The sequence below is a fragment of the Sus scrofa genome, chromosome 10 (genome assembly GCF_054392235.1).
Source record: "Sus scrofa isolate SSC_HxYL_T2T_F1_AM1 chromosome 10, Sscrofa_HxYL_maternal_Yorkshire_Landrace_v2.0, whole genome shotgun sequence".
In the NCBI taxonomy this organism is placed as follows: Eukaryota; Metazoa; Chordata; class Mammalia; order Artiodactyla; family Suidae; genus Sus; species Sus scrofa.
In genome coordinates, this window is record NC_139392.1 from 15,999,097 (window position 1) to 16,019,776 (window position 20,680).

Here is a 20,680-nt window from a genome sequence, read left to right on the forward strand (position 1 = left end):
CGACAGAGCGCAGAGTATGTGGTAGTCCAGACGAAAATGGGGCACATGCACATAGCTGTTCATTTATCCAGAAGGCTGCTCATGGAGTCTGGGCAGTGGCCTTGGATGGCTGGGGGAGTGGAGGTGGGGACGGATGGGACGGCACCCTTTTCTGTGGACGGGGTCAGACAGCCGTGAAGGGCAAGCAGTTGGGGAGGTGAAAGCGGACTCCTTGACAAACCTCCTTAGCGACGGACTGAAATGCAGGAGGCCCAGAGAAAGCTCTTCAAGCTTTTAGAATTGAGCACATTTTCTGGTCAGAATCACAATCAAGAAAGCAGAACAAGCTCTTTTTCATGTCATGTATCTTTGGTAAATTAAGAGCAACTCGGAAAATAAAAACAAGTCTCCTTTGAATTAAGTATTTCATCTTTTATTTCAAAACAAGGAAGGATACCTAGAAGCAGAAGAGTGAAAGCAGTTAAAACCAGCAAAGCTGCAAAGTAGGAAAGAAAGTAGAAAGGGAGAAATGATCCGATTTCAGTGATATGGTTGCTTAATGCAAACACAGGGCTCTGATGCCGCAGACCTAAGTCACGTTAAGTCCAAGGACTTCGGCAGACTGGCTGATCCATCAGAGCCACAGGGCTGGGCCCCTTCTCTGCTCAAGTTGAACTTTACACATTCTAGACACATGTCATGCACATACAGGTTACACTTTATGGTTACATGAAATTGCATGCAATTCACACAGAGAATCATTTTGAAGGCACTGTATTGTGTGCAGCAGGAGCTGCTACTTTCTGGCAAGTCCTTCCTAAGTTGTCTTGCAAGGGGTCCTCCTTTTTATTTGTTTGTATTTGAAACTTTGGTGCAAAACCCAGGTGCCATCTAAATCCCACCTACCCTGCCAACTATTTTGGTTTCTTCAACCTCTCTTCCACCTCCCCTTTTTTGTTTTGTCTTTTTAGGGCCGAACCCAGGGCATATGGAGGTTCCCAGACTAGGGGTTGAAACCACAGCCATAGCCACATCAGATCCAAGCTGCATCTGCGAGCTACACCACAGCTCACAGAAACACCGGATCCTTAACCCACTGAGCGAGGCCAGGGATTGAACTTGCATCCTCATAGATCCTAGTCAGATTCGTTTCTACAGAGCCACGACGGGAACGCCCACTTCCCCTTTCTAAAAGCAGGTGCCAAGCTTGGAAGGTAATGTTTCCTGACAAGATCTCCTTTTATTTGGCTTTACAGATGATTTGAGTCAAGCAGCAATGTACAATTTTTTTTTTTTTTGGCCACACCCACGGCGTGGGACGTTTCCAGGCCAGGGACCAAATGCGACCCACAGCTGTGACGATGCTGAGTCCTTAACCACTAGGCCACCAGGAACTCCTATGATTGGTTGCTTTAAAACAAGGTGCTACCAGTTTCTTTTACTCCTGAAATTCAGCAAGGCTGATAACTTAGAAATTCCATGAGATAAAATACAAAAGATTCTGTATGCATATTAAATAATTTCTAACTCCAATTAAAATATGTTCTTGGATATGCTTAAGTCAACCTTAGCTTTTTTTTTTTTTTTTTGTGCCACACCGGTGGCACATGGAAGTTCCTGGAACAGGGATCAAACCCACACCACAGCAGCCACCTGAGCCACAGCAATGACAAGGCCAGGATCCTTAACCTGCTAGGCCACCAGGGAACTTCTCAACCTTAACTTCTGAAGCGATATTTCAGTCCTTACTGCCCCAAGAGGCTCAGTCCCGATTAATAAAACCCTAGATTCATGGCTACATGTTCACGTTCTTAGCAGAACAGTTCTGCATAATCTTTTAAAGGACACAAATGCACACTTCTAGTTTTAAAATTTTGTAGCAAAGCAAGATAACATGGGAGACTAACCCATTTAGACCATCAGAAGTTCACTTTCATTTTTAAAATTTTTTGGGTGTCCCTTGTGGCATGTAGAAAGTTCCTGGGCCAGGGACTGAACCCGAGCTAGTTTCGACCTGCACCACAGCCTCGGCAAAGCCAGATCCTTAACCTGCTGCACCGCAAAGGAACTTCCAGAAATCCACTTTCAGATTTTACCAACTGAGCTCTTCCACTGGATGCTGTTGGCCTATCAGCTGGGCAGGTGTGAAAGAAACAATGCATGCCTTTCTCCAATCACAAAGGTTCGTCCCTGACTCTCTTCTTGCTTCTCAAAAGCAAGAAGAAAAGCACCAAAAAAGCCTCCAGTCATTCACTCATATGCTCACTCCAGAGGGTCAGCAGAAAGCACGATGGAACTGGTTTTTGTTCAAGGTTAAGTGAAAGGTTTTGGAAACTCCTCCCAGAGGTGGGGCAACGCAAAGTTCTGCACTGAACCTTCCTGGGTCAACCTCTGCCTGAAGTCCTGCCGGCCTCCAGCACAGCGGCAGCTAGCCCTAACTCATCCACTCTACCCAGCTACGGGCCAGAGTCCTGCAGGCTGCAGGGAAGCTCCCTCATTCAGTCTGATCTAGCAAACCAAAAAAAAAGGATTTCTACAAAAATGTGCAAATGTTATAACTGAGTTTTGAATATTCTGCATCAGCTACAGTTGTCTCAAGATAGTCTTCCATCTCATTCACTTGTTAGAAACACTTCATTTTCCAAAGAAAAAACATACATCATGAAAAGCATGTCCTGTTACTAACAGAGTGAGCTCTACAACACACATGCCAACCGACCAAGAACAGAATAAAAGAATGTCTGCAAAACAGGACTCATCTTTTCTGATCCCAAACTTTCCCATTGCTACCTCTGACTTCGTGCCAATGTTCTTCTCCTTAAGATCAAGAAACAACCAAGAGCAACACGCACCCAGATGGCATGAGAGTCACCTGGCCTGGCAAGAAATTGTGGTCAGGCTTCGGGATTAAAATCAAGGACCTGGGAAGGAATGACAGCTTTTGTCTGCTAGTAAGCAGGGCAGAGAGGGAAGGGCATTGGTTTTCCTCTCAAGGATGACAGTGACAGGACAAACCACAGCACCACGGCAGGCACTGAAGTGCATTCCTCAAGAAACAAAGACCTGCTTCACTCCATCCAGCTCTGGGGTGTTTACTTCAAGAGCCCCTAGGCCAGAAAAAAGTCAAAAGGCCTTTGTCACTGATACATCCTAAGTGGAGCACCGGGCTCATGTCTCACTGATGCCACCACGTTATCCTTATCAGGGTGTGGGGACAGCAGGGCGTGCGTGCTTCCTGCTGAGATGGCTGTAGACACCAGCAGGGGACCCTGGAGCAGCAGCTAACACAGCACTAACACTGCCGCCGGCACGACTGATCTCCAAACTGTCATTTCATCGACTTTTCCCTATTGTTCACACCTGAGATGCATGTTTTTCAGTGAACAGGGTCTAAGATTTTGAAACAATTAAAAGCTGCACCTAAGATCAGAGAGCAAAACTCAGACCCTTTTCTCCTTTGCTTGGACTGGAAAGAAAGGAAAGCAGTGGCTGCAGAGCGCACAGTGGGTGACGAAACGCAGAGCTGGGTGTCAGGCGCAGGAGCAACCTCAGAGACACAGCCTGAGAGGATGCGGACCAGCCCGGCAGTCTGATAGCCGGTCCCACCGGGGACCAGCCCACTGCCCACAAAGGGAGGCATGAGCCGGCAAAGCTCATCTAGGAACGGGGTGGGGCAAAATGGATTCAGAATCTCTGAACAGTGTTTATTACTTTCAGACATGTGAGGATCAAATACCATCCCCTAAAATTCAACTTTAGCAACTGAAACCTGTGACAATGAGATAGCTATGATGAGGAAAACAAATTCTAAACTCCTAGCTCAGACCTGAAACCCCTGGCCCTAGGTAATGAATAGGTAGAAAAAGACAGTGAGGCCAGATTTTACTATGTGCTTCTGAATATCTAAACCCTCCCAATACTTTTCTCACGGGGAAGTGATTCTCCCCAAAAACTTCAGGGATAAAGTCAGTGCCTTCCACCAACACTGTGGGGTCCAGAACTTAGGTCTATATAAATTCATCAGCCCTGCTTTCAGGTGCCTGACCCCTGGTACCAGGGGCACTGGGTGGCCTGGCAGCATTGGCAGTCAGAGGGGCTCGCGATGGCAGCACTCAGTCTACCACCAAGGATAGATACACCTGACTTACGTGTGTCCAGGGAAACCCCGAAACATTTTAAACACCTAATGTTGACCCCTGTCCTGGGAACCTCCATGTGCCTCAGATGTGGCTCTTTAAAAAAAAAAATTGACACCTAATGTCACAGCAGGCAGAACAGACCAAGCTTACACCCAAGTTCTACCTGGTTACTGACAATAAAACCCCCCAATTGGTACTTCTCACCTCAAACTTTAATGAAACAAATAGAAAAATGCCTTTAAAGAAGGGACTCAGACTGAGGTTCCACAGACATAACTATGAAACATCACAAGCTTTATGAACCACATCTTAAAAAGCCTCCTGTGACACAAGCCTTTTGTATGGTTAAAAAAGCTTATGTTGTAAAGTGTAAGCCAAGACCCTACCTTCTGTTTCTACAGATTTGAATGGAAACGTTGGAACCTGTTTGAGAACTAAACATTCCCCAATGTAAATTTCTTGCAACATAAATTTTTGAAGTGTATAACCCAAAGACCAACTTCATGCTATTTAATATGTCCTAAGTCTTCTTGGAAGAAGCACCGCTTACTAAAAATCGAATATACCTTCTGAAAAGGGAGCCTTTTGTTGTCTTCTGAATCCTCAACCACTCAAATCAAAGTAACTCTAAAAACACCTCCCTTGGATCTGATTCAAAATATTCTAGCCGAAGTGGGGAGGTGTAGATGAAGTGGGCTGGTCATAAATTAATTGGTCATTGCTGAGTCTGAGTGGGACTCTCTGGGGCAGCCACTGTAATAATCTCTATTTTTCCGTGTGTTTGTAAAGTGTCCCATAATAAAGGTTTTTGTAAATGCTGAAAGAACACTAAACATACCCACATAACATCATTCGCTGCCTAAATTAGCGATTTCTTCTTTATTAAAAAAACGAAGCAAAACAAAACTATTATCTATTACTAAAGAAATCCTCTTGGAACCCAAGGGGAAAAAAGTTATTCAAATCAAATTTAAACATGACAGACTATGAGGCTGTGACTTGCATACAGATTTTTAACGTATGGAACAAATGCAAACTTAGTCCTCCAATGAAATAACCATTTCTAATACTTTTTATTAAAATGGAAAGCTGTATTCTCCTAGAGCACAGCTGAGAAGAGGCTGAATTTAGTGTTCACTGGTGTACTTTAGTTTTCTAACTGCCAGGAGCGGCATGCCTTTAACAAGTGAGGTGAAAGGGAAATTCTCTGAGGGTACAGCGGTGCATGTGCCCGCTGTACCCTCGGCTGCCCCGGGGCCATGGCCCCCACTTCCTCTCTAGGAATCCCAGGGTCCCACATCAGAAGCTGCCAGGGGCTCTGCTCTCTGCGCAGTTTCTCTCCGTTTAGCAGACAACAGGCTTCGCAGAAGTGGGATACAGCTCAGGGACTGTTCTTCTGGCGGAACACTTCATTGACATTTCAGCTTTATTTGTTCTCTATGTTAAACTAATCAGCAAATTAAGGCTACTACATGTAGCCTTAAATGCTACTCATGCCTCAGTTTACACAGCTTATGCCAACAGACAACATCCATAGTAACTGAAAATTGACCCCTGGTATATAAACCAAGGCATAGAGCCTAGACCTCTATCTAAGTTGATGCTGCCTATCGTTAACCATCCTATATTTACCTTATTAATATTCTTTTCTCATCAATTTTAGACTTTAAAAAAAAATGATCTAGAGACAACATAAAGGGAACAAACCTAAACCACACTAAGCTTATTTGGGTGTTTGGAACAGGGAACATTTGCATTCAGTCCCCCACCAGTACGTGGCTCATATAAATGTCCTATTTTGAGGGGTTCCCCACTTTAGCTGCTTGGCCAAATGTGCTTATTTTAAGAGAAAACTACTCTTAAACAATAAATGTTCTCCACTGTGTCCTTTTGTAGCCAAAGGTACCTGGGACAATTCTATTCAAAGGTTACATTCTTCAGAAGCATCTAAGTCTAAATATTAAATGGCTTTTCCGTGAAAAGTCAGAGGTATTAAGCATCAGTAATTTCAATACACTCTTGGGATTTGAGGAGACGTACAGATAGGAATCCAACTTTCTACTCAAAACAAAAACGGTACTACCAGGAACAGGTCTGGAGTTCTAACACGAATGCTGCAGTAAATGTCTCCAGGAAAATGGATTACATAACAGCTTTGCGAGGGAATTAAGAGCTCCCAGAGTTCCTTCACACACGCTTTATATACGAGGAGGTCCTTTTTATGCTTACAATTTAAAGGGTAACAGGGGTATAAAGTTATGACGGCTCCGAAAAGGAATCACAGAGATCCTGTAGCGTACCTCTGGAAACTGTGCTTCAAAGGATCCACTCCTTAGGATTTAAAGGCCAAGTCTTCGCAACGGCCCTGAAAGTACATACAAGTTTGGGAGGCCAAGTTGGAGCGAGGCAAATCCGAAAGGTTACCATGTGTTACTGAATTTGTTTTTGAACAGGAAGTGACTTTTAGTTTGTAGACAAACCCTCCTATCTATACGTGGAGGGCAGCAAGAACTTGAAGGGCAGGAGAGAAGGGCATCAGTTAGCATGTTCACCCCAGCGGGCTGGGTAACGGCTGGGTAAGGGCTGCATATGTCAGCGAGTGGCAGCAACACAGCGTCCGCGACAAGTGGAGAGGATGAGGCAGGGGAAGGCTGGGGAGCGGTGGAAGAAAAAAGACAAGGACCGTTGTATGTCTAACGAAGACATGAACATGTAAGATGAAACTCAAAATTAAGACTTCTATAGAGTCAGATAAAAAGTACTGCTGCTTATACGTGGGTTTCAAGAAATCAGCACACCGTATAAATATACACTACAGATACAGATTTCGCTAGATTTAAAATTCAGCACTCAATAAGGCCCTTGACCGTACAATGTCCCTTAGGCTGCAAACTATATCAAGGAGAATGGTAACCACACAAATGAGTTTACAAGTCTGTGTTGTAGAACAAAATGGAATAAACTTAAACATTTATCAATCCTTTGTTAGAGTAAGACACTGTACCAAGCTGAGCCCAGAGAAAATGAGAACACATGGGGAACACCCAACAGTTATTTCAAGGAAAAGGTAGATACATTATCACATATTCCCTTTGTATACATTACTTAGTATTTATGCCTATGAAATCTTTAAAGAACAGTGTTGTGATATGTAAACTTTAAGCAGTGAAGTCATGGACTTTAAAACGTGTTTTTCACATTCCGTACAACTTATTTTAGAACCAACAGATTAGGTCAGAAGGTTAGCTAAGTGTCACAAACCAGCAACATATATATACTGCAGTTTTATTTCAGTCGCACAAACGACGTTAGCGTGTAAGAAATTTAAATGAAAACAGTACGGTAAGAATAGCAGAGAACCAGCAAATCTGAAACGGAAGTACGCCTAGAGCACGAGGAGTCAACGTTCATGAGCGTTTCATCTTCAGTTTTGACTGACACTTGATGCTTGCAAATTTCGAAACAAACTTTGAGATCGTGATGACTATTCTGAAGAGATTTCAGCACCAGCACTAAGATTTGTACATTCAGTTGGTTTGCAATTGACTTGTTAGCCATTTACAGAGTGTATAGTACAGATGTGTCACAGGTCAGATCACAGTGTTGAAGGAAAGAAGTGCCTTCCCGTAATTAGAAAGGATCCCCTAAACTGCACTCAGCTTAAGACATCCGATGCACAAGAGCACGAAAACCGTCATAATCAGGATTCCAAGGAACAGAATTTTGATAAGGAAAATAACTTAAGCTTCTGTTTCTCACTTTAATTACTGAAATCTCTAACAATAGCAAAACTGTCGCACAGGACAGTAAATATATACAGTAATTCAATCATCAAACTTCTTGGAAAGAACACATTTAGCAGTCTGGGATAATGCAGAGTGTAGGGGGAGAAAACGTGATTCGACACCTGTACTTACTGTCATTTTACAGACATCGTGTTACTGTTAGACCAAGGCACAGAACGTTTAGTGCATAAACCTGTTTCTTTTGTAAGATCGAGCATTTTTATTGTAGTCTTTTATCTCACTTTGGACCACTGGTACCCAGTACTCTATCCCACTGTAGACTGTTTAACGTAACACAATCAAAAATGATTTCTGACCAAATTTATGGGGGACATAAATGTTTATAACATCGAAGTGTCTGCATAACCAAACGTACAGTAATAAAGATGAAAATGCCTCCTATTTCTTCTAGAAAATAGTACTTCATAAGCTTGCTGCATCTTTAATGCCTTTACTATTGCATGACAACAAATAGTTGATAGAAAAAAAGAACTGTATACTTGAATTATGATAGCTCATCCATCACAGATTAACCTCAAAATGAAGTTTCTACAGAAACAGGAACTATTTTAACAAAGAAACACAATTCCCTCATTCAAACCCCTCTGAAGTGGTAATGGCTGCAAAGTCACAGCATTGAGAAAACTATGCTATCAACAAGCTCTGTCTTAGGAACTTCGATTAAGAAATCTAGAAAGCAGATGAAAATGGATTATTTCTTCAAATTTTTAGTAAAACTTCTGATAATCAAAAATTTCAAAGCAAATATGGCACATAACAACGCAAGCATAAATCAAGACGGAGAGCCTGGAGAATTTTTGATTTCTTGAAGTTTCAACAAAATTCTATCATTGCAACACACAGGATTTCTCCCCTATTTTAATCTTAAGAGTTTCAAAGAACAGGGCGTGGATTACACACACACACACACACACACACACGTGCATGCTCATACAAATATGCACGCGCGCGCGCGCGCACACACACACACACGCACACATGGTGGTAAGTAGTATCTAGTTCCTTCTTCCCACTACCTAAGTTCACTTTATTAAAAGATAATTATGCGGGACCCCCTCACTGTTTTCCCTTGACTTAATGATTTCTGTGACCATAACTGCTGCCATCACTGTCACTTTTCTAGCATTTCAACATAACAAAATTCAAAAGCAGCTTTGTAGTCAGGATCGTGTGCCTTAACACCTGTGTACCTGCAGGGCACCTCGGCAATAATAACTGCCGAATTCAGGGATCGAACTTGTGAGTTCCACAGTGAGATGTAATTCATGTGAAGCTCAGAATCGTGTTTGAGACCATTGAAATCACTGAAGTTAAAATACAAACAGCTGAAGACATGATGTAAAAGATCAAGTACTTGGCTCTGTTAACGTATTTACCAACTAAAGCCACAAAATATGCCTCATTATCATTCATGCAGATAACTGAGAAAAGGTAGTGCAGAAATGAACTTTAAATAAAAAATTATTCCTTCCCATCCTCCCACTCCCCTATACTCTACAAAATGTTCTCCCTGGGATTAGGCCTTGAAAAAGCCACTACATATTCACTTGACATGCATTACTGTCTGCAATTAGAAAAGCTAATTTTGTGGTGGTTGTAATTACATTATAAAAATGTCCACATGCATAAATCTAAAAAAGGTTGAAAACCTACAGTAAATCTACAATATATCGTTGTACATTTGACCACTGGTTTGTGTTATGTAGGAGTCATAGATTTGGTAAAGCATTGTAACAATTTAGGAAGGCATCTAAATCTTTAAATTCTGGACGAATTTTATGTTTGAATCTACAAAATTGCATGAAGGCTAACTCGAGAGACTTCCTATCATTTCTAAAATTCCTCAAGCTGGACAAGTCATGTTTAGGGCACTTTCTTAAAAACATCACCCTCTGAAAGCGTACAATTCCATTTGTTCCACATTCTATGATCTTAACCTACATAGGACCGATCGCAATTATTTATGGAATATCAAATATGATAGGAAGACAAACCTGAGAGAAACATTTACAATACAATAGCATAACTTGCTCAATTCTTCATCAGCATTCTCTGGAAAAACTTCTCAAGCCTTTCTCCTCTTTATTTGAGCAATGGATTGTGGAAAATGTGTGATTGTATCTTGAGACGGGAAAATATTTCTTGCCTGACGGGGTCAGTATTTTCTGCGTAACTGTTACAGGAACTCTTAACACGACTCTCTTCTGTCCTCTCACAAACATCAGAAAACAGCAGCACACGGGGAGGGAAGGAGCTTACGGCCAGAGTAGTACTGTCTGAAGGCTTTCCAAGCATATGTTGTCTTTCCCTCCTCGCGACTGTTTGTCTCCACTTTCTTCTTTCAGCTCACGAAATGTAGGGGTTTTCTTGGTAACAGTTGTTCTTTGTAGATGTTGTTTTTTTCTTTCTCCAGATTCAAGTCCTGTCTCTCCTTAGTTTGCTTCTCTATGCGGTATTTGACTTGCTCAGTTCCTGCCTGATTGCTGGGTAGGAAAAGGAAGGAAAGGAAGTATAATGGTTTGGTAAACTAACTGGGTGATTCAATCTTAACAAACCCCAATGACTGAATTCAGACTCACAGTCACAGAAAGATACCCTGATCTTTCATCCTTCCCTGCACATATTTATTTCTTAGGCTTTCTTATTTTTACAAAGACCAAACTCAGTTCTATATATTTATATATTCTCTCCATTCTGCACATGGAATGAGAACGCCAACTCTGTGGGTTCCAAACCCGAGGGCAGCAGGGTGGGATGGATGAGCAGCAGTAAGCTAGAGGAAGATCTGTCCACCTAGTTTTCCACACTACCCACACCCGAAACTTGGGAGTCTTGCTGACCTCCATCTTCACAAATGATTCCCATGACATGAGGGAGACAGAGCCGTCCAACCCCCGCCCCTCGACATCCTAAACCAAGTAAAGGCAGGAAAAGGGACTGTTTCATGCCCTCACGTAATCAACTGGAGACTTCTTTATTTGCATTTTTCTTAAAATGGCTATTCTTAAACATTCTAAGGGGAGCCAATTTGTTCAGACACTCACCATCAATGAGCTCTTCTTTTAGCTTTGTTAATTCTTTTCTCATTTCATCTAAAATATCCTAAAATATTTTAAAAAAAACCATCAGAAATATAGAAAAAAATCACTGCTGAAGATTCTTGCTCATAAAAAATATTAATTATGAATGAAATATTACATATGGTTTTTGTTTCCAGAGTCACAATTTATATCTTAGATTAACCTTGGTAAATCTTGTTTTAATAGTCTTTTCTTCCAAATCTTTGCTTGTTCCAGCTTATTAGCAAAATATAAAACAGAATGCTTTCTAAAACTAAAATAATTACTTGGTCATCCAGTGAAAGCTATGATTCGGATACATTCTAGAAAACATAATAGCTTTGTTTGTTTCTTTATTTTGGCTTTTTAGGGCCATGCCTGGGGCATATGGAAGTTCCCAGGCAATGCCAGATCCTTAACCCACTGAGCGAGGCCAGGGATGGAACCTGCATCCTCAAGGATACTAGTCGGGTTTGTTACCGCTGAGCCGTGATGGGAACTCCTAGCTTTGTTTTTGATTCAGGCTTCTGGGAGCTGTCTGAGAAGTAATACATAAAGTTTCAAGGAGGAAGACAAGCAAACGACCATCAGCCCTGGCACATCTGTCATCTGGTTTGAAGTATGGGAACTCCCTAGAGATCATCAGAGCTGTGAAACTAAGTTCCAAGGGATCTAGGGTTCCCCTGAGGCGTCCTCCAAGGGCTCCCCCAACAGGTGGGGAAGGAAGATAGGACCCTGCTGACGTGCACTGTCAAGACAGCAGGCACCAGCCACGTGTAGCTGCTTAGCACCTGAAACGTGGCTAAGATTTAGGATGAAGAAAGTAATGTAGTCATCTAAAAATACTGATTATAGCGAAATACCATTTCGGCTATATTCGGTTAAATAAAATACATTATTAAAAATGTTATCCACCTGCTTCTCTGTATTTAATGTGGCTGTCAGAAAACTTAAAGCACTATGTAGCCCGTATTATCCATCTACTTAAGAGTGATGCTCTGGAACTTTCTTCCTCCACGAAATCCACTCCGTTTTGCAAAAGCTCCATTCATAAATAATGGACACCCCCACCCCTAGTTTAAAAATGATGAAGAACTGTTTAATGTGAAAGTTAAAAGGGCTAATAAGGTGACACAATTTTAGTGGGTGAAAAACAGCTATCCTTTGTAAGGATTAGTTTTGAATTAACACTTTTTTTTTGTTTTGTTTTGTTTTGGTCTTTTTGCCTTTTCTTGGGCTGCTTTCCGAAGCATATTATGGAGGTTCCCAGGCTAGGGGTCTAATCGGAGCTGTAGCCGCCGGCCTATGCCAGAGCCACAGCAACGTGGGATCCTTAACCCACTGAGCAAGGCCAGGGATTGAACCCGCAACCTCACGGTTCCTAGTCAGATTTGTTAACCACTGAGCCACATCGGGAACTCCAACAAACACTTCTTAAACATTGCACACCTCAGAAAAAATGAAGTTGCTCAGTGTTTAACATTCATTTTGGGGGGGGTGAGTGTTCTTTTGTCTTTTTTTTTCAGGGACACATCTGTGGCTTATGGAAGTTCTCAGGCTAGGGGTTGAATTGGAGCTGCAGCTGCCGACCCATACCACAGCTCACAGCAACACCACCAGATCCTTAACCCACTGAGCGAGGCCAGGGATCGAACCCGCAACCTCATAGATACTTGTTGGGTTCCTTACCACTGCACCATGATAGGAATTCCTTAACATTCATTTTTCAAAAAAGTCTTTGATGTTTAAAATAAGGTTGAAAACTATTAATTAGTTTAAGTCCTCCATTTGCCAATGAGGAGACTAAGGCACAGAAGTTACTATATGGACTAAAGAGATATTCTTATGTAAATTATCTTAAAAATCAGCCCTAAAACAAATCTATCCTCTCTTACAGTTCTGTATTTCAGACAGCCAAGAATTTATCATATTTTATTATTTTTGTAGGGCTGCACCCGAGGCACGTGGAGGTTCCCGGGCTAGAGGTCCAATCAGAGCTACAGCTGCTGGCCTACACCATAGCCACAGCTGTGTCTGCGACCTACACTGCAGCTCACGGCAACGCTGGATCCTTAACCCACTGAGAGAGGCCAGGGATTGAACCTGCAACCTCACGGATCCTGGTCAGGTTTGTTAACCACTGAGCCACAACAGGAACTCCCAAATTACTGTATTTTAAATGTGTGCAAGTTGCTTCATATAAAACGCTTTTCAAGAAAAGAAAGCCATGTTTAACACACAGGAAAACAAGGGTTGGATTATCAATGACCACATGCTTCCTTTTCAAATTACTAATTCAACTGGACTTCTCAAACAGCTTGACAGTATAAAAATTAGATTGATCAGTACTTCTGATCAACCTAATTAGGCCTGATCAGTATTACGGTATTTCTCTCCTATTAGTACTCATTACTTCCTATTTATCTTTTATTTTAAACTCACTTTCATGTAACATTATTGGGGCTGAAAATAGCCCCACTCAGACTTTGCTGGCATTTTAAAAAATGAGTGATAAAATGGGGAAAAAAGGCTCAGAAGATTGGGTTCTGATTCTGACTGTGGGACTGGGTAAATTTAACTTCTCTGAACCTGAGCTGTGCACAGTCTAAGTATAAACACTATGCTATAGGGCTATTACGAGGATTGGGAGACAAGGTCTTGCTAATAACCCAGCAAATGCATAGCACTGAAGTGTACCAGACAGTCAGTGCATGTCTGTTACAGTGATCGGTACCCCTGTTACGTTCAGAGGCTATCCTGAGGTGCAGGGTAAGAAGACAAAGATTTGATTTTTCATTACAGGCACATCTGTACTCAGGTTGCAAAGCTGACAGCTGTTTTACTAAGACGTACTGCGTTCTCATTTCAAATCTCTTTAAAACTACCATTTAAAAAAATCATTTTCTCTCTTCTAGAAATAAAGCTCCACAATCACCTATCCTCCTCCTACTTTTTTGCTCTGAGCAGACAGACAGGAAATATAATGCATGTGTATCCAAAGTATGAACAACACCTGTTTCTTTTTCATAAACATGAGATGACAGTTCCTACAGTTTGGCTATCTATTTCACCTAATGTGGGCAAGGGCTATTCATTGCTAAACAGCCTCAATTATGCCTCCTAAACGGCTGCAGAGCCCTCTCCGACACTGGATATTCACATCCTTCTATGATATTTTCTGAGCATAAATTCTTGAAAGTGAAATTCCTGGGTTCAAAAGTAAGACATGCATTTTTAAGGACTTTTGATTTGTTTTCCAAAACTGCTTCCTAGAAAGGAGAAGTATATGAGTAGCCACGGCAGGAACTTTTTTTTTTTAAAGGGTCATTTTCTTCACATTCTTGCCAAAACCAGATTTTCTGTCCATTTTGGCCAATGACAGTGAGAAGTGCAAGCTGTTTCCCCTCCACAACTGTATACCATGCACTTGCATTTAAAGTTTATTCTCTACCATTAAATTACTGCCTCTTCCCCCACCACTGCAGAACTTCATGCAAACTTAAAAAGAACTGAAAGATATGAAAAAAATAATACAGCACTAATGCTACTGTTTCGTTTGCATAAAAACAGCTTAACTCTATATTCTTTTCAAATATATGCACAATCTGTCGAGTGTGTGCATGTGAGGTATATATTACAAAAGGAACAAGCACAGATAAAGCGAAGTTGCCACTGGGGCCCCACCTGCTTCAGCCTGTCATAGTCTAGTCCCTCTGTCTGGACTCCATTGGCACTGGGCTGTGACGAAGGTGCGGATTTTGGTCTGTACAAACGAAATTTTCAGGACAGGTCAACAACGCAGAGAATACTTCATGAGATCATAAACATCTGCAACCTTACCAACCCATCACCACATTAAAGTCCATTCCTTAAAACACATCGTGTTAATTGTCTTAACAGTCTGCAGAACTGATTACAATATAAAACAAAAATATGTTTCATGTTTCTCCATATGATTATTTGTAAAGAAATTAGAAAAGGGTGGTGAGATAACGAGACTTCTCCAGTTAAGAACAGAAGATAACGTTCTTTGGGCACGAGGAGGATAAGCATGGGGCACACTGACCAGGACAGATGGGAGGCCAGCTGCAGCATCCGAGCCCAGGTAACACAATATTCTTTTCTCCTTATTATTTTATTTTTTTTTAAGAGCTGCACCTGAGGCTTATGGATGTTCCCAGGTTAGGGGTCGAATTGGAGCTGCAGCTGCCAGCCTACACCACAGCCACAGCAACACTAGATCCGAGCTGTGTCTGCGACCTACACCACAGCTCATGGCAACGCGGGATCCTTAACCCACTGAGTGGGGCCAGGGATGGAACCCATATCCACACGGATACTAGTTGTGTTCATTAGGGCTGAGCCACCATGGGAACTCCCCCTTCTTTTGAAATTGTACATTATCTACTAAATATCTGACAAGCCAATGAAAGGGAAAATATCAAGAAATATTTCACTCTAATATAAATCAGTTTACAAATTCTAGGCCTCGGTTTGCGGGGGAAAAAATTTTAGTAAGCATTCTTTCTTTGTATGTGTTTTATTTCATTCCAAGAATCAAAATAAATAACGATGTTGGAAAATATGGCTATCTCCCAATGACGTTTTTATGGAGACGTCATCTGAACAGTGTGTTTCCAGTTAACCACTTCCATAAGCTTGTTAAAAAAAAAAAAGAAAAAGGAAATGCCCACAGCAGATTGCTAATTATTATCACACTTTCAAAAGTTTAGCTTCTATTAAAAATTTTACATGAAGAAATAAGTCCTAAGGATTAGGTATATTCCAAGCAAAAGTTTCAATATCAATATGAAATCGTCATGGTTCCCTCTCTAGTTCTGGCAATGAGAGAAAACCCTAGGTAGAAAATCTAGAATTTAAATCAGGACTCCTCTATTTTCAGGTTTAATATACAGTAAGTGGTCTCTCATTAAGGGCCATAAATCGATGCAAATGAAAACCACTGGTCAAGTCATATATTTCCAACCTTGCAGAGTACCAAGGTTAGAAATTTGAACCCACAACCCAAGAGGTATAATAACTTTTTCAAACTTATGACTCTTATAAGGCACACTGCACTTCAAACCCATTAGCACTGTTTGTGAAGATGCAACGATGAGTTAATTTGCTTCAATATCAAATGTGTGATGGCTTAAAAGATTGTCGTGAAGGAGGTCAACTCATTTCCTTTTATTAGATATCTGCTATGTTTATATGAACAAGAAAAACAGTAACTTTTATAGAGGTTGACATACTGTGCATTTCATTCGCCCACACTAGCTAGTCTTGCTCTCCCCAAGTAAGTTACTATTTGTTCTGCTTTTCTTTCACATTTCACATTTAATTGATATAAACCAGCTAACTGTTTTCTCCTAACTTAATGACCATCCCCTGAAATTCATGTGGGTAACTATGGTGTGCTACTTAACTGGGTACTACGTTATAAATATATTCATGTTTACTAAACAATACAAAAAGTTATTGTTATATAATAAAAAACTGTGGAAACATGCAATTTTTAAAAAACAGAATTCATGCTAACATGCAATCCTCCACCTCCACCACCACCACCTCCACCTCCACCACCACCACCTCCACCACCACCACTGTGATAATTAACTAAAGGGGGGAACTTTTCATACTGAAGGAAAGACGTAATCACCACTTTTTTTCTTTTTCCTTTTTTTTCTTTCTTTTCTTTTTCGGGCTGCACCTGCGGCATACGGAGGTTCCCAGGCTAGGGGTCCAATTGGAGCTACAGCTGCCGGCCTACACCAGAACCACAGCAATGCCGGATCTGAGCCACATCTGCAACCTACACTGTTGCTTTTGGCAATGAGGGATCCTTAATCCACTGAGTGAGGTCAGGCACCAAATCCGCATCCTCATGGATACTAGTTGAATTCTTAACCCCCTGAGCCACAACGGGAACTCCCTCACCACTTCTTAGAATAGGTTCATCAACAACATTATCCCAGGGGGGCATTCTGTATGAAAGCAGCAAGGTAACTGAGAAGATTCACCACAGACAATCTCACTGTTGAATGCCACTTTTCTAAGTCTTTTGGTCAAAACAATCAAACCATCTCAAAAAAAAAAAAAAAAAAAAAAAAAAAGAGCAGGAAACACTATTTCACTATAAACGCTTTATGCAGATTGAATTGGCTGATGAGATAAATTTACCAAATATTTTATTCATCAATGGCATGAAAATAACTGTAACTGAACAATTTGGCCAAAGAGAGTCCAATTACTCCTTATTCATTGCCACAGACACCCCCTCAATATACTATTTATTTAATTCACACTGCTAGTAGTAGTCTTGATATATATTTGTAAAATAGCTGCACATAATATATGGGTATATCTCAGTTATTTCTAATGTAAACGTTTTCTCCACAACTGATAACAATTATGGAAATGGGCGATTTCTCAGGTTTTTCTTAATTTATAATGAGGGTGTTGTCTCTAGATACCTGCCCATAAAATAACGGTACTACAACTATTTAAGTCCATACTCTGCCAAACTAATTCTAAATATAGCTTATTAGGTACTTGAGGATTTTAAGAAATTGTCAATTTTTGTTTTTGTTTGTTTGTTTTTTAGGGCCACACCCACGGCATACAGAAGTTCCCAGGCCAGGGGTTGAATTGGAGCTGCAGTTGCTGGCCTACACCACAGCCCACAGCAACGTCGGATCCTTAACCCACTGAGCAGGGCCAGGGATCAAACCCATGTCCTCATGAATACTAGTTGGGTTCATTTCCACTAGGTCACAATGGGAACACCACCAATTTTTTTAATTAAGAAAGAAATACATGGTTAATCCTAAGTTTTCTTTTCTTTCTGTCTTAGCTGTTCCCACGGCATGTGGAAGCTTCCAGACCAGGGATTGAACCCATGAAAACAACAGAAAACAAATAATCTGCCCAGGATGTTAGATGTTAAGATCATTAGAGATACTCAGTTTACTGCAAAGTATGTAGGAAACAAATATTTTCCTCAAATAACAAATGATCCACAACTGTGGCTATCATATTATCCTTGTTCCAGTAACAAACAATATGGGATCTTCTATTCAACTTTTTAAAAGCCCTGTCTTATAATCATAAAGACTATGGCCTTTAAAAGAAAATGCAAAAGCTACAAACTCTCTAGATCTATGTGGCCTCAGATTCCCATCCTAGTTATTTCTATGTTTACCATTTACATTTATCACAATCCGAATACATATTGATGATATACTATTAATTTTTCTAATTAAAATCTCTTAGAGGAGTTCTGGTTGTGGCACAGTGGAAATGAATCCGACTAGTGACCATGAGGTTGCAGGTTTAATCCCTGGCCTTGCTCAGTGGGTTAAGGATCTGGCATTGCCCTGAACTGTGGGGTAGGTCGCAGATGCGGCTTGGATCTGGTGTTGCTGTGGTTGTGGTGTAGGCTGGCAGCTGCAGCTTAGATTCGACCCCTAGCCTGTGAACTTCCATATGCTTTGGGTGTGGCCCTAAGCAAAAAAAACAAAAAAACAAAAAAAAAAAACTCTCAAAAAATTTTTTTTTAAAAGTGTCCTAAATAAAGCTAAATGTGAAAGATTCAATATTCTTAAGTCTCTCCCTTGTGGTGATTACCAATCCATGTAGAAAAAGCTCAGCCCTATCCTGAACATGTTATTTAAAAGTCTCAAATCACAAAGTCACATCAGGATGATACCTGTGTAATGAATCATAGGACCTGTTGTCAAAAACAATCTGATTTTTCCTTGAAGAATCCCGTCTATGAAGGGGAAAAACCATTTAAAAGCGTATCCAATAGAACTTTAAAAAATAACTCTCATTATGTTATTGTTTTATAGATTTTAGTTAGAGCAAACAGAATAAGAACTAAAGGAGTCCATTAACTTTAAAATAACTGTTTTTTTCTCTTTGAAAAAAGAAAAAGAAATTTGGAGACTAAGTCTAGTTACAATGTTGACAACTACAGAGAATTTTAAAAATATCATTATGCAATGGCCACTTTTATGGGCTATAGATACAGTAAAATCTACCCACCAAAGATTTAACAAGTATCAAAACACAATCAAAGACATTTCTGCCAGAGTGAATATAAAACTACAGGCTCAAATAAAAAGCACAATAAAAATCATTGTAGCTTGAAGTATACAAAATTAACTCTTCTCAGGTGGCATGGAAAGAACTTTTTTTCCATCTTGAATACAAGATCTGCAAGCTCTTAATAAAACCACGGGAGGAATTCACAAACCTTCCAATGTTATCTTCCAGTCATGGTTTAGGGCATTTTTAAATACAACATTCTTGCTTTTACTCTGCTGACATCTTCATTTAACAAAGCATAATGCACTATCTCATGTATGTTACAAGATGTTACTCCATCCTGTCACTAACGTAATTCTGACATGGAAGAGAAATGGGTACTCTCACTGCTATGCAAGGATGACGCGTGCTCAAATAAAAACAAAAATTGGTCAATAGACTCGCTTTCAGAAGGCACAGGGGGGACTTATTTAGGAAGAAAAGCAATACAGTTCTTAGTCTTTTAAACATATTTTTAAAATCTCTTATGGTTTAAAACTGCTTGCAGTGAAATTTTAAGACGTACGTATCAGTGGTCGGATCAAATCTATCACAAGATATGAGTGACGAGGAAATAATCAGGCATTTCAGAATGCCTATTTTGGGAAAAAAGGAAAACTACCTCCGAGAGTTAGAACATGATTACAATATACTACTATAAGAGGCCGTATCTGACTCATCTACATAAAAATATTTAAACAGTGACCTTTAAGAATGCTTATTAAACTTCCTTTAGAAGTCTAAAAAATCTCTCAAATGATATTCTTTCCTTCACTAAAGCAACCACAACAAGGAACACAGACATTCCAGCTGCAGAAGTCTTTCCACGTGCCTTCTAAGATACGACTTTTACCATGAACTTAAGTTTAGCTCTAGGCACGCTCACTATACCAACGAGGCAGGGATGAAAGCAGTGGCAAAGAGGAGACAGAATTTGTTCCCATCACAACTTGCAATTTCAAAGGACAAATGGCACATCAAAGTTCTATTCTGATGTGTTTCAGGCTTCGTAATGTGCTACCACAGAAAATCTGTAACAGCTACCACAGATGCATTAGAAGACCACATCAATCAGGTAGCTGAGAAATAAAAGTGCAGTGTCTCCACGCTATTGAAAAAACATGTTCACCAAAAGCAATTCCACTGTTTTCTTCTAAACATCAAATATATTCATCTTTCAGTCACTTAGAAACCAAAAGCTTCCAGTTTCCTTGTGGAGCTTAAATAACTGTGTCATCACCAAACCTTTCCTACCAACAGAAAGAACCACACAAAAAGCAAACCCAAATTTAGATCAAAGCTAACGGACAACAGATTTGTGACAATATGAGGTCTATTCTTGTATTTTCCTGTATGAAGTTTCTATAATTAGAGCAAAGTTTGTTTTTTATGAGACAAATAGAAAGAGAAGGGAGGGGGAAAAAAAAGCTTTTTGGTATCTAGATATGTATTTTTTTTTTCCCTGGGAAAAAAAAAGAGTCCTTTAAACTTTCTCATAAACCAAGAAAAAGTTTCATTCGTGTTTCAGATCTGCGATATAAAAGTTATGATGGTGAAGTATGCCTGCCTAAGGAATATGAATTTGCTTGACCACGCAATACACAGC

The 20,680-nt window shown here is 40.4% G+C and overlaps 1 protein-coding gene across 18 annotated transcripts in view; it reads right to left on the minus strand.

The window, feature by feature from the left end:
• Positions 1-4,968: 4,968 nt before the first annotated feature.
• Positions 4,969-20,680, minus strand: part of ENAH (ENAH actin regulator) — a 203,968-nt gene continuing 188,256 nt past the window's right edge. For 9 of the 18 annotated variants that reach the window (XM_084979211.1, XM_084979206.1, XM_084979205.1 and 6 more), the window contains 4 exons: positions 18,695-18,757; positions 14,668-14,746; positions 10,969-11,026; positions 7,041-10,407 (listed from right to left, as the gene is read on the minus strand). In XM_084979211.1, coding sequence (XP_084835337.1) covers positions 10,370-10,407; positions 10,969-11,026; positions 14,668-14,746; positions 18,695-18,757 — 238 coding nt within the window. In that variant the 3' untranslated portion in view covers positions 7,041-10,369. Of the gene's footprint in view, positions 10,408-10,968; positions 11,027-14,667; positions 14,747-18,694; positions 18,758-20,680 lie in introns of all 18 variants that reach the window. The other 9 variants (XM_084979217.1, XM_084979213.1, XM_084979210.1 and 6 more) reach the window with 1 other exon arrangement.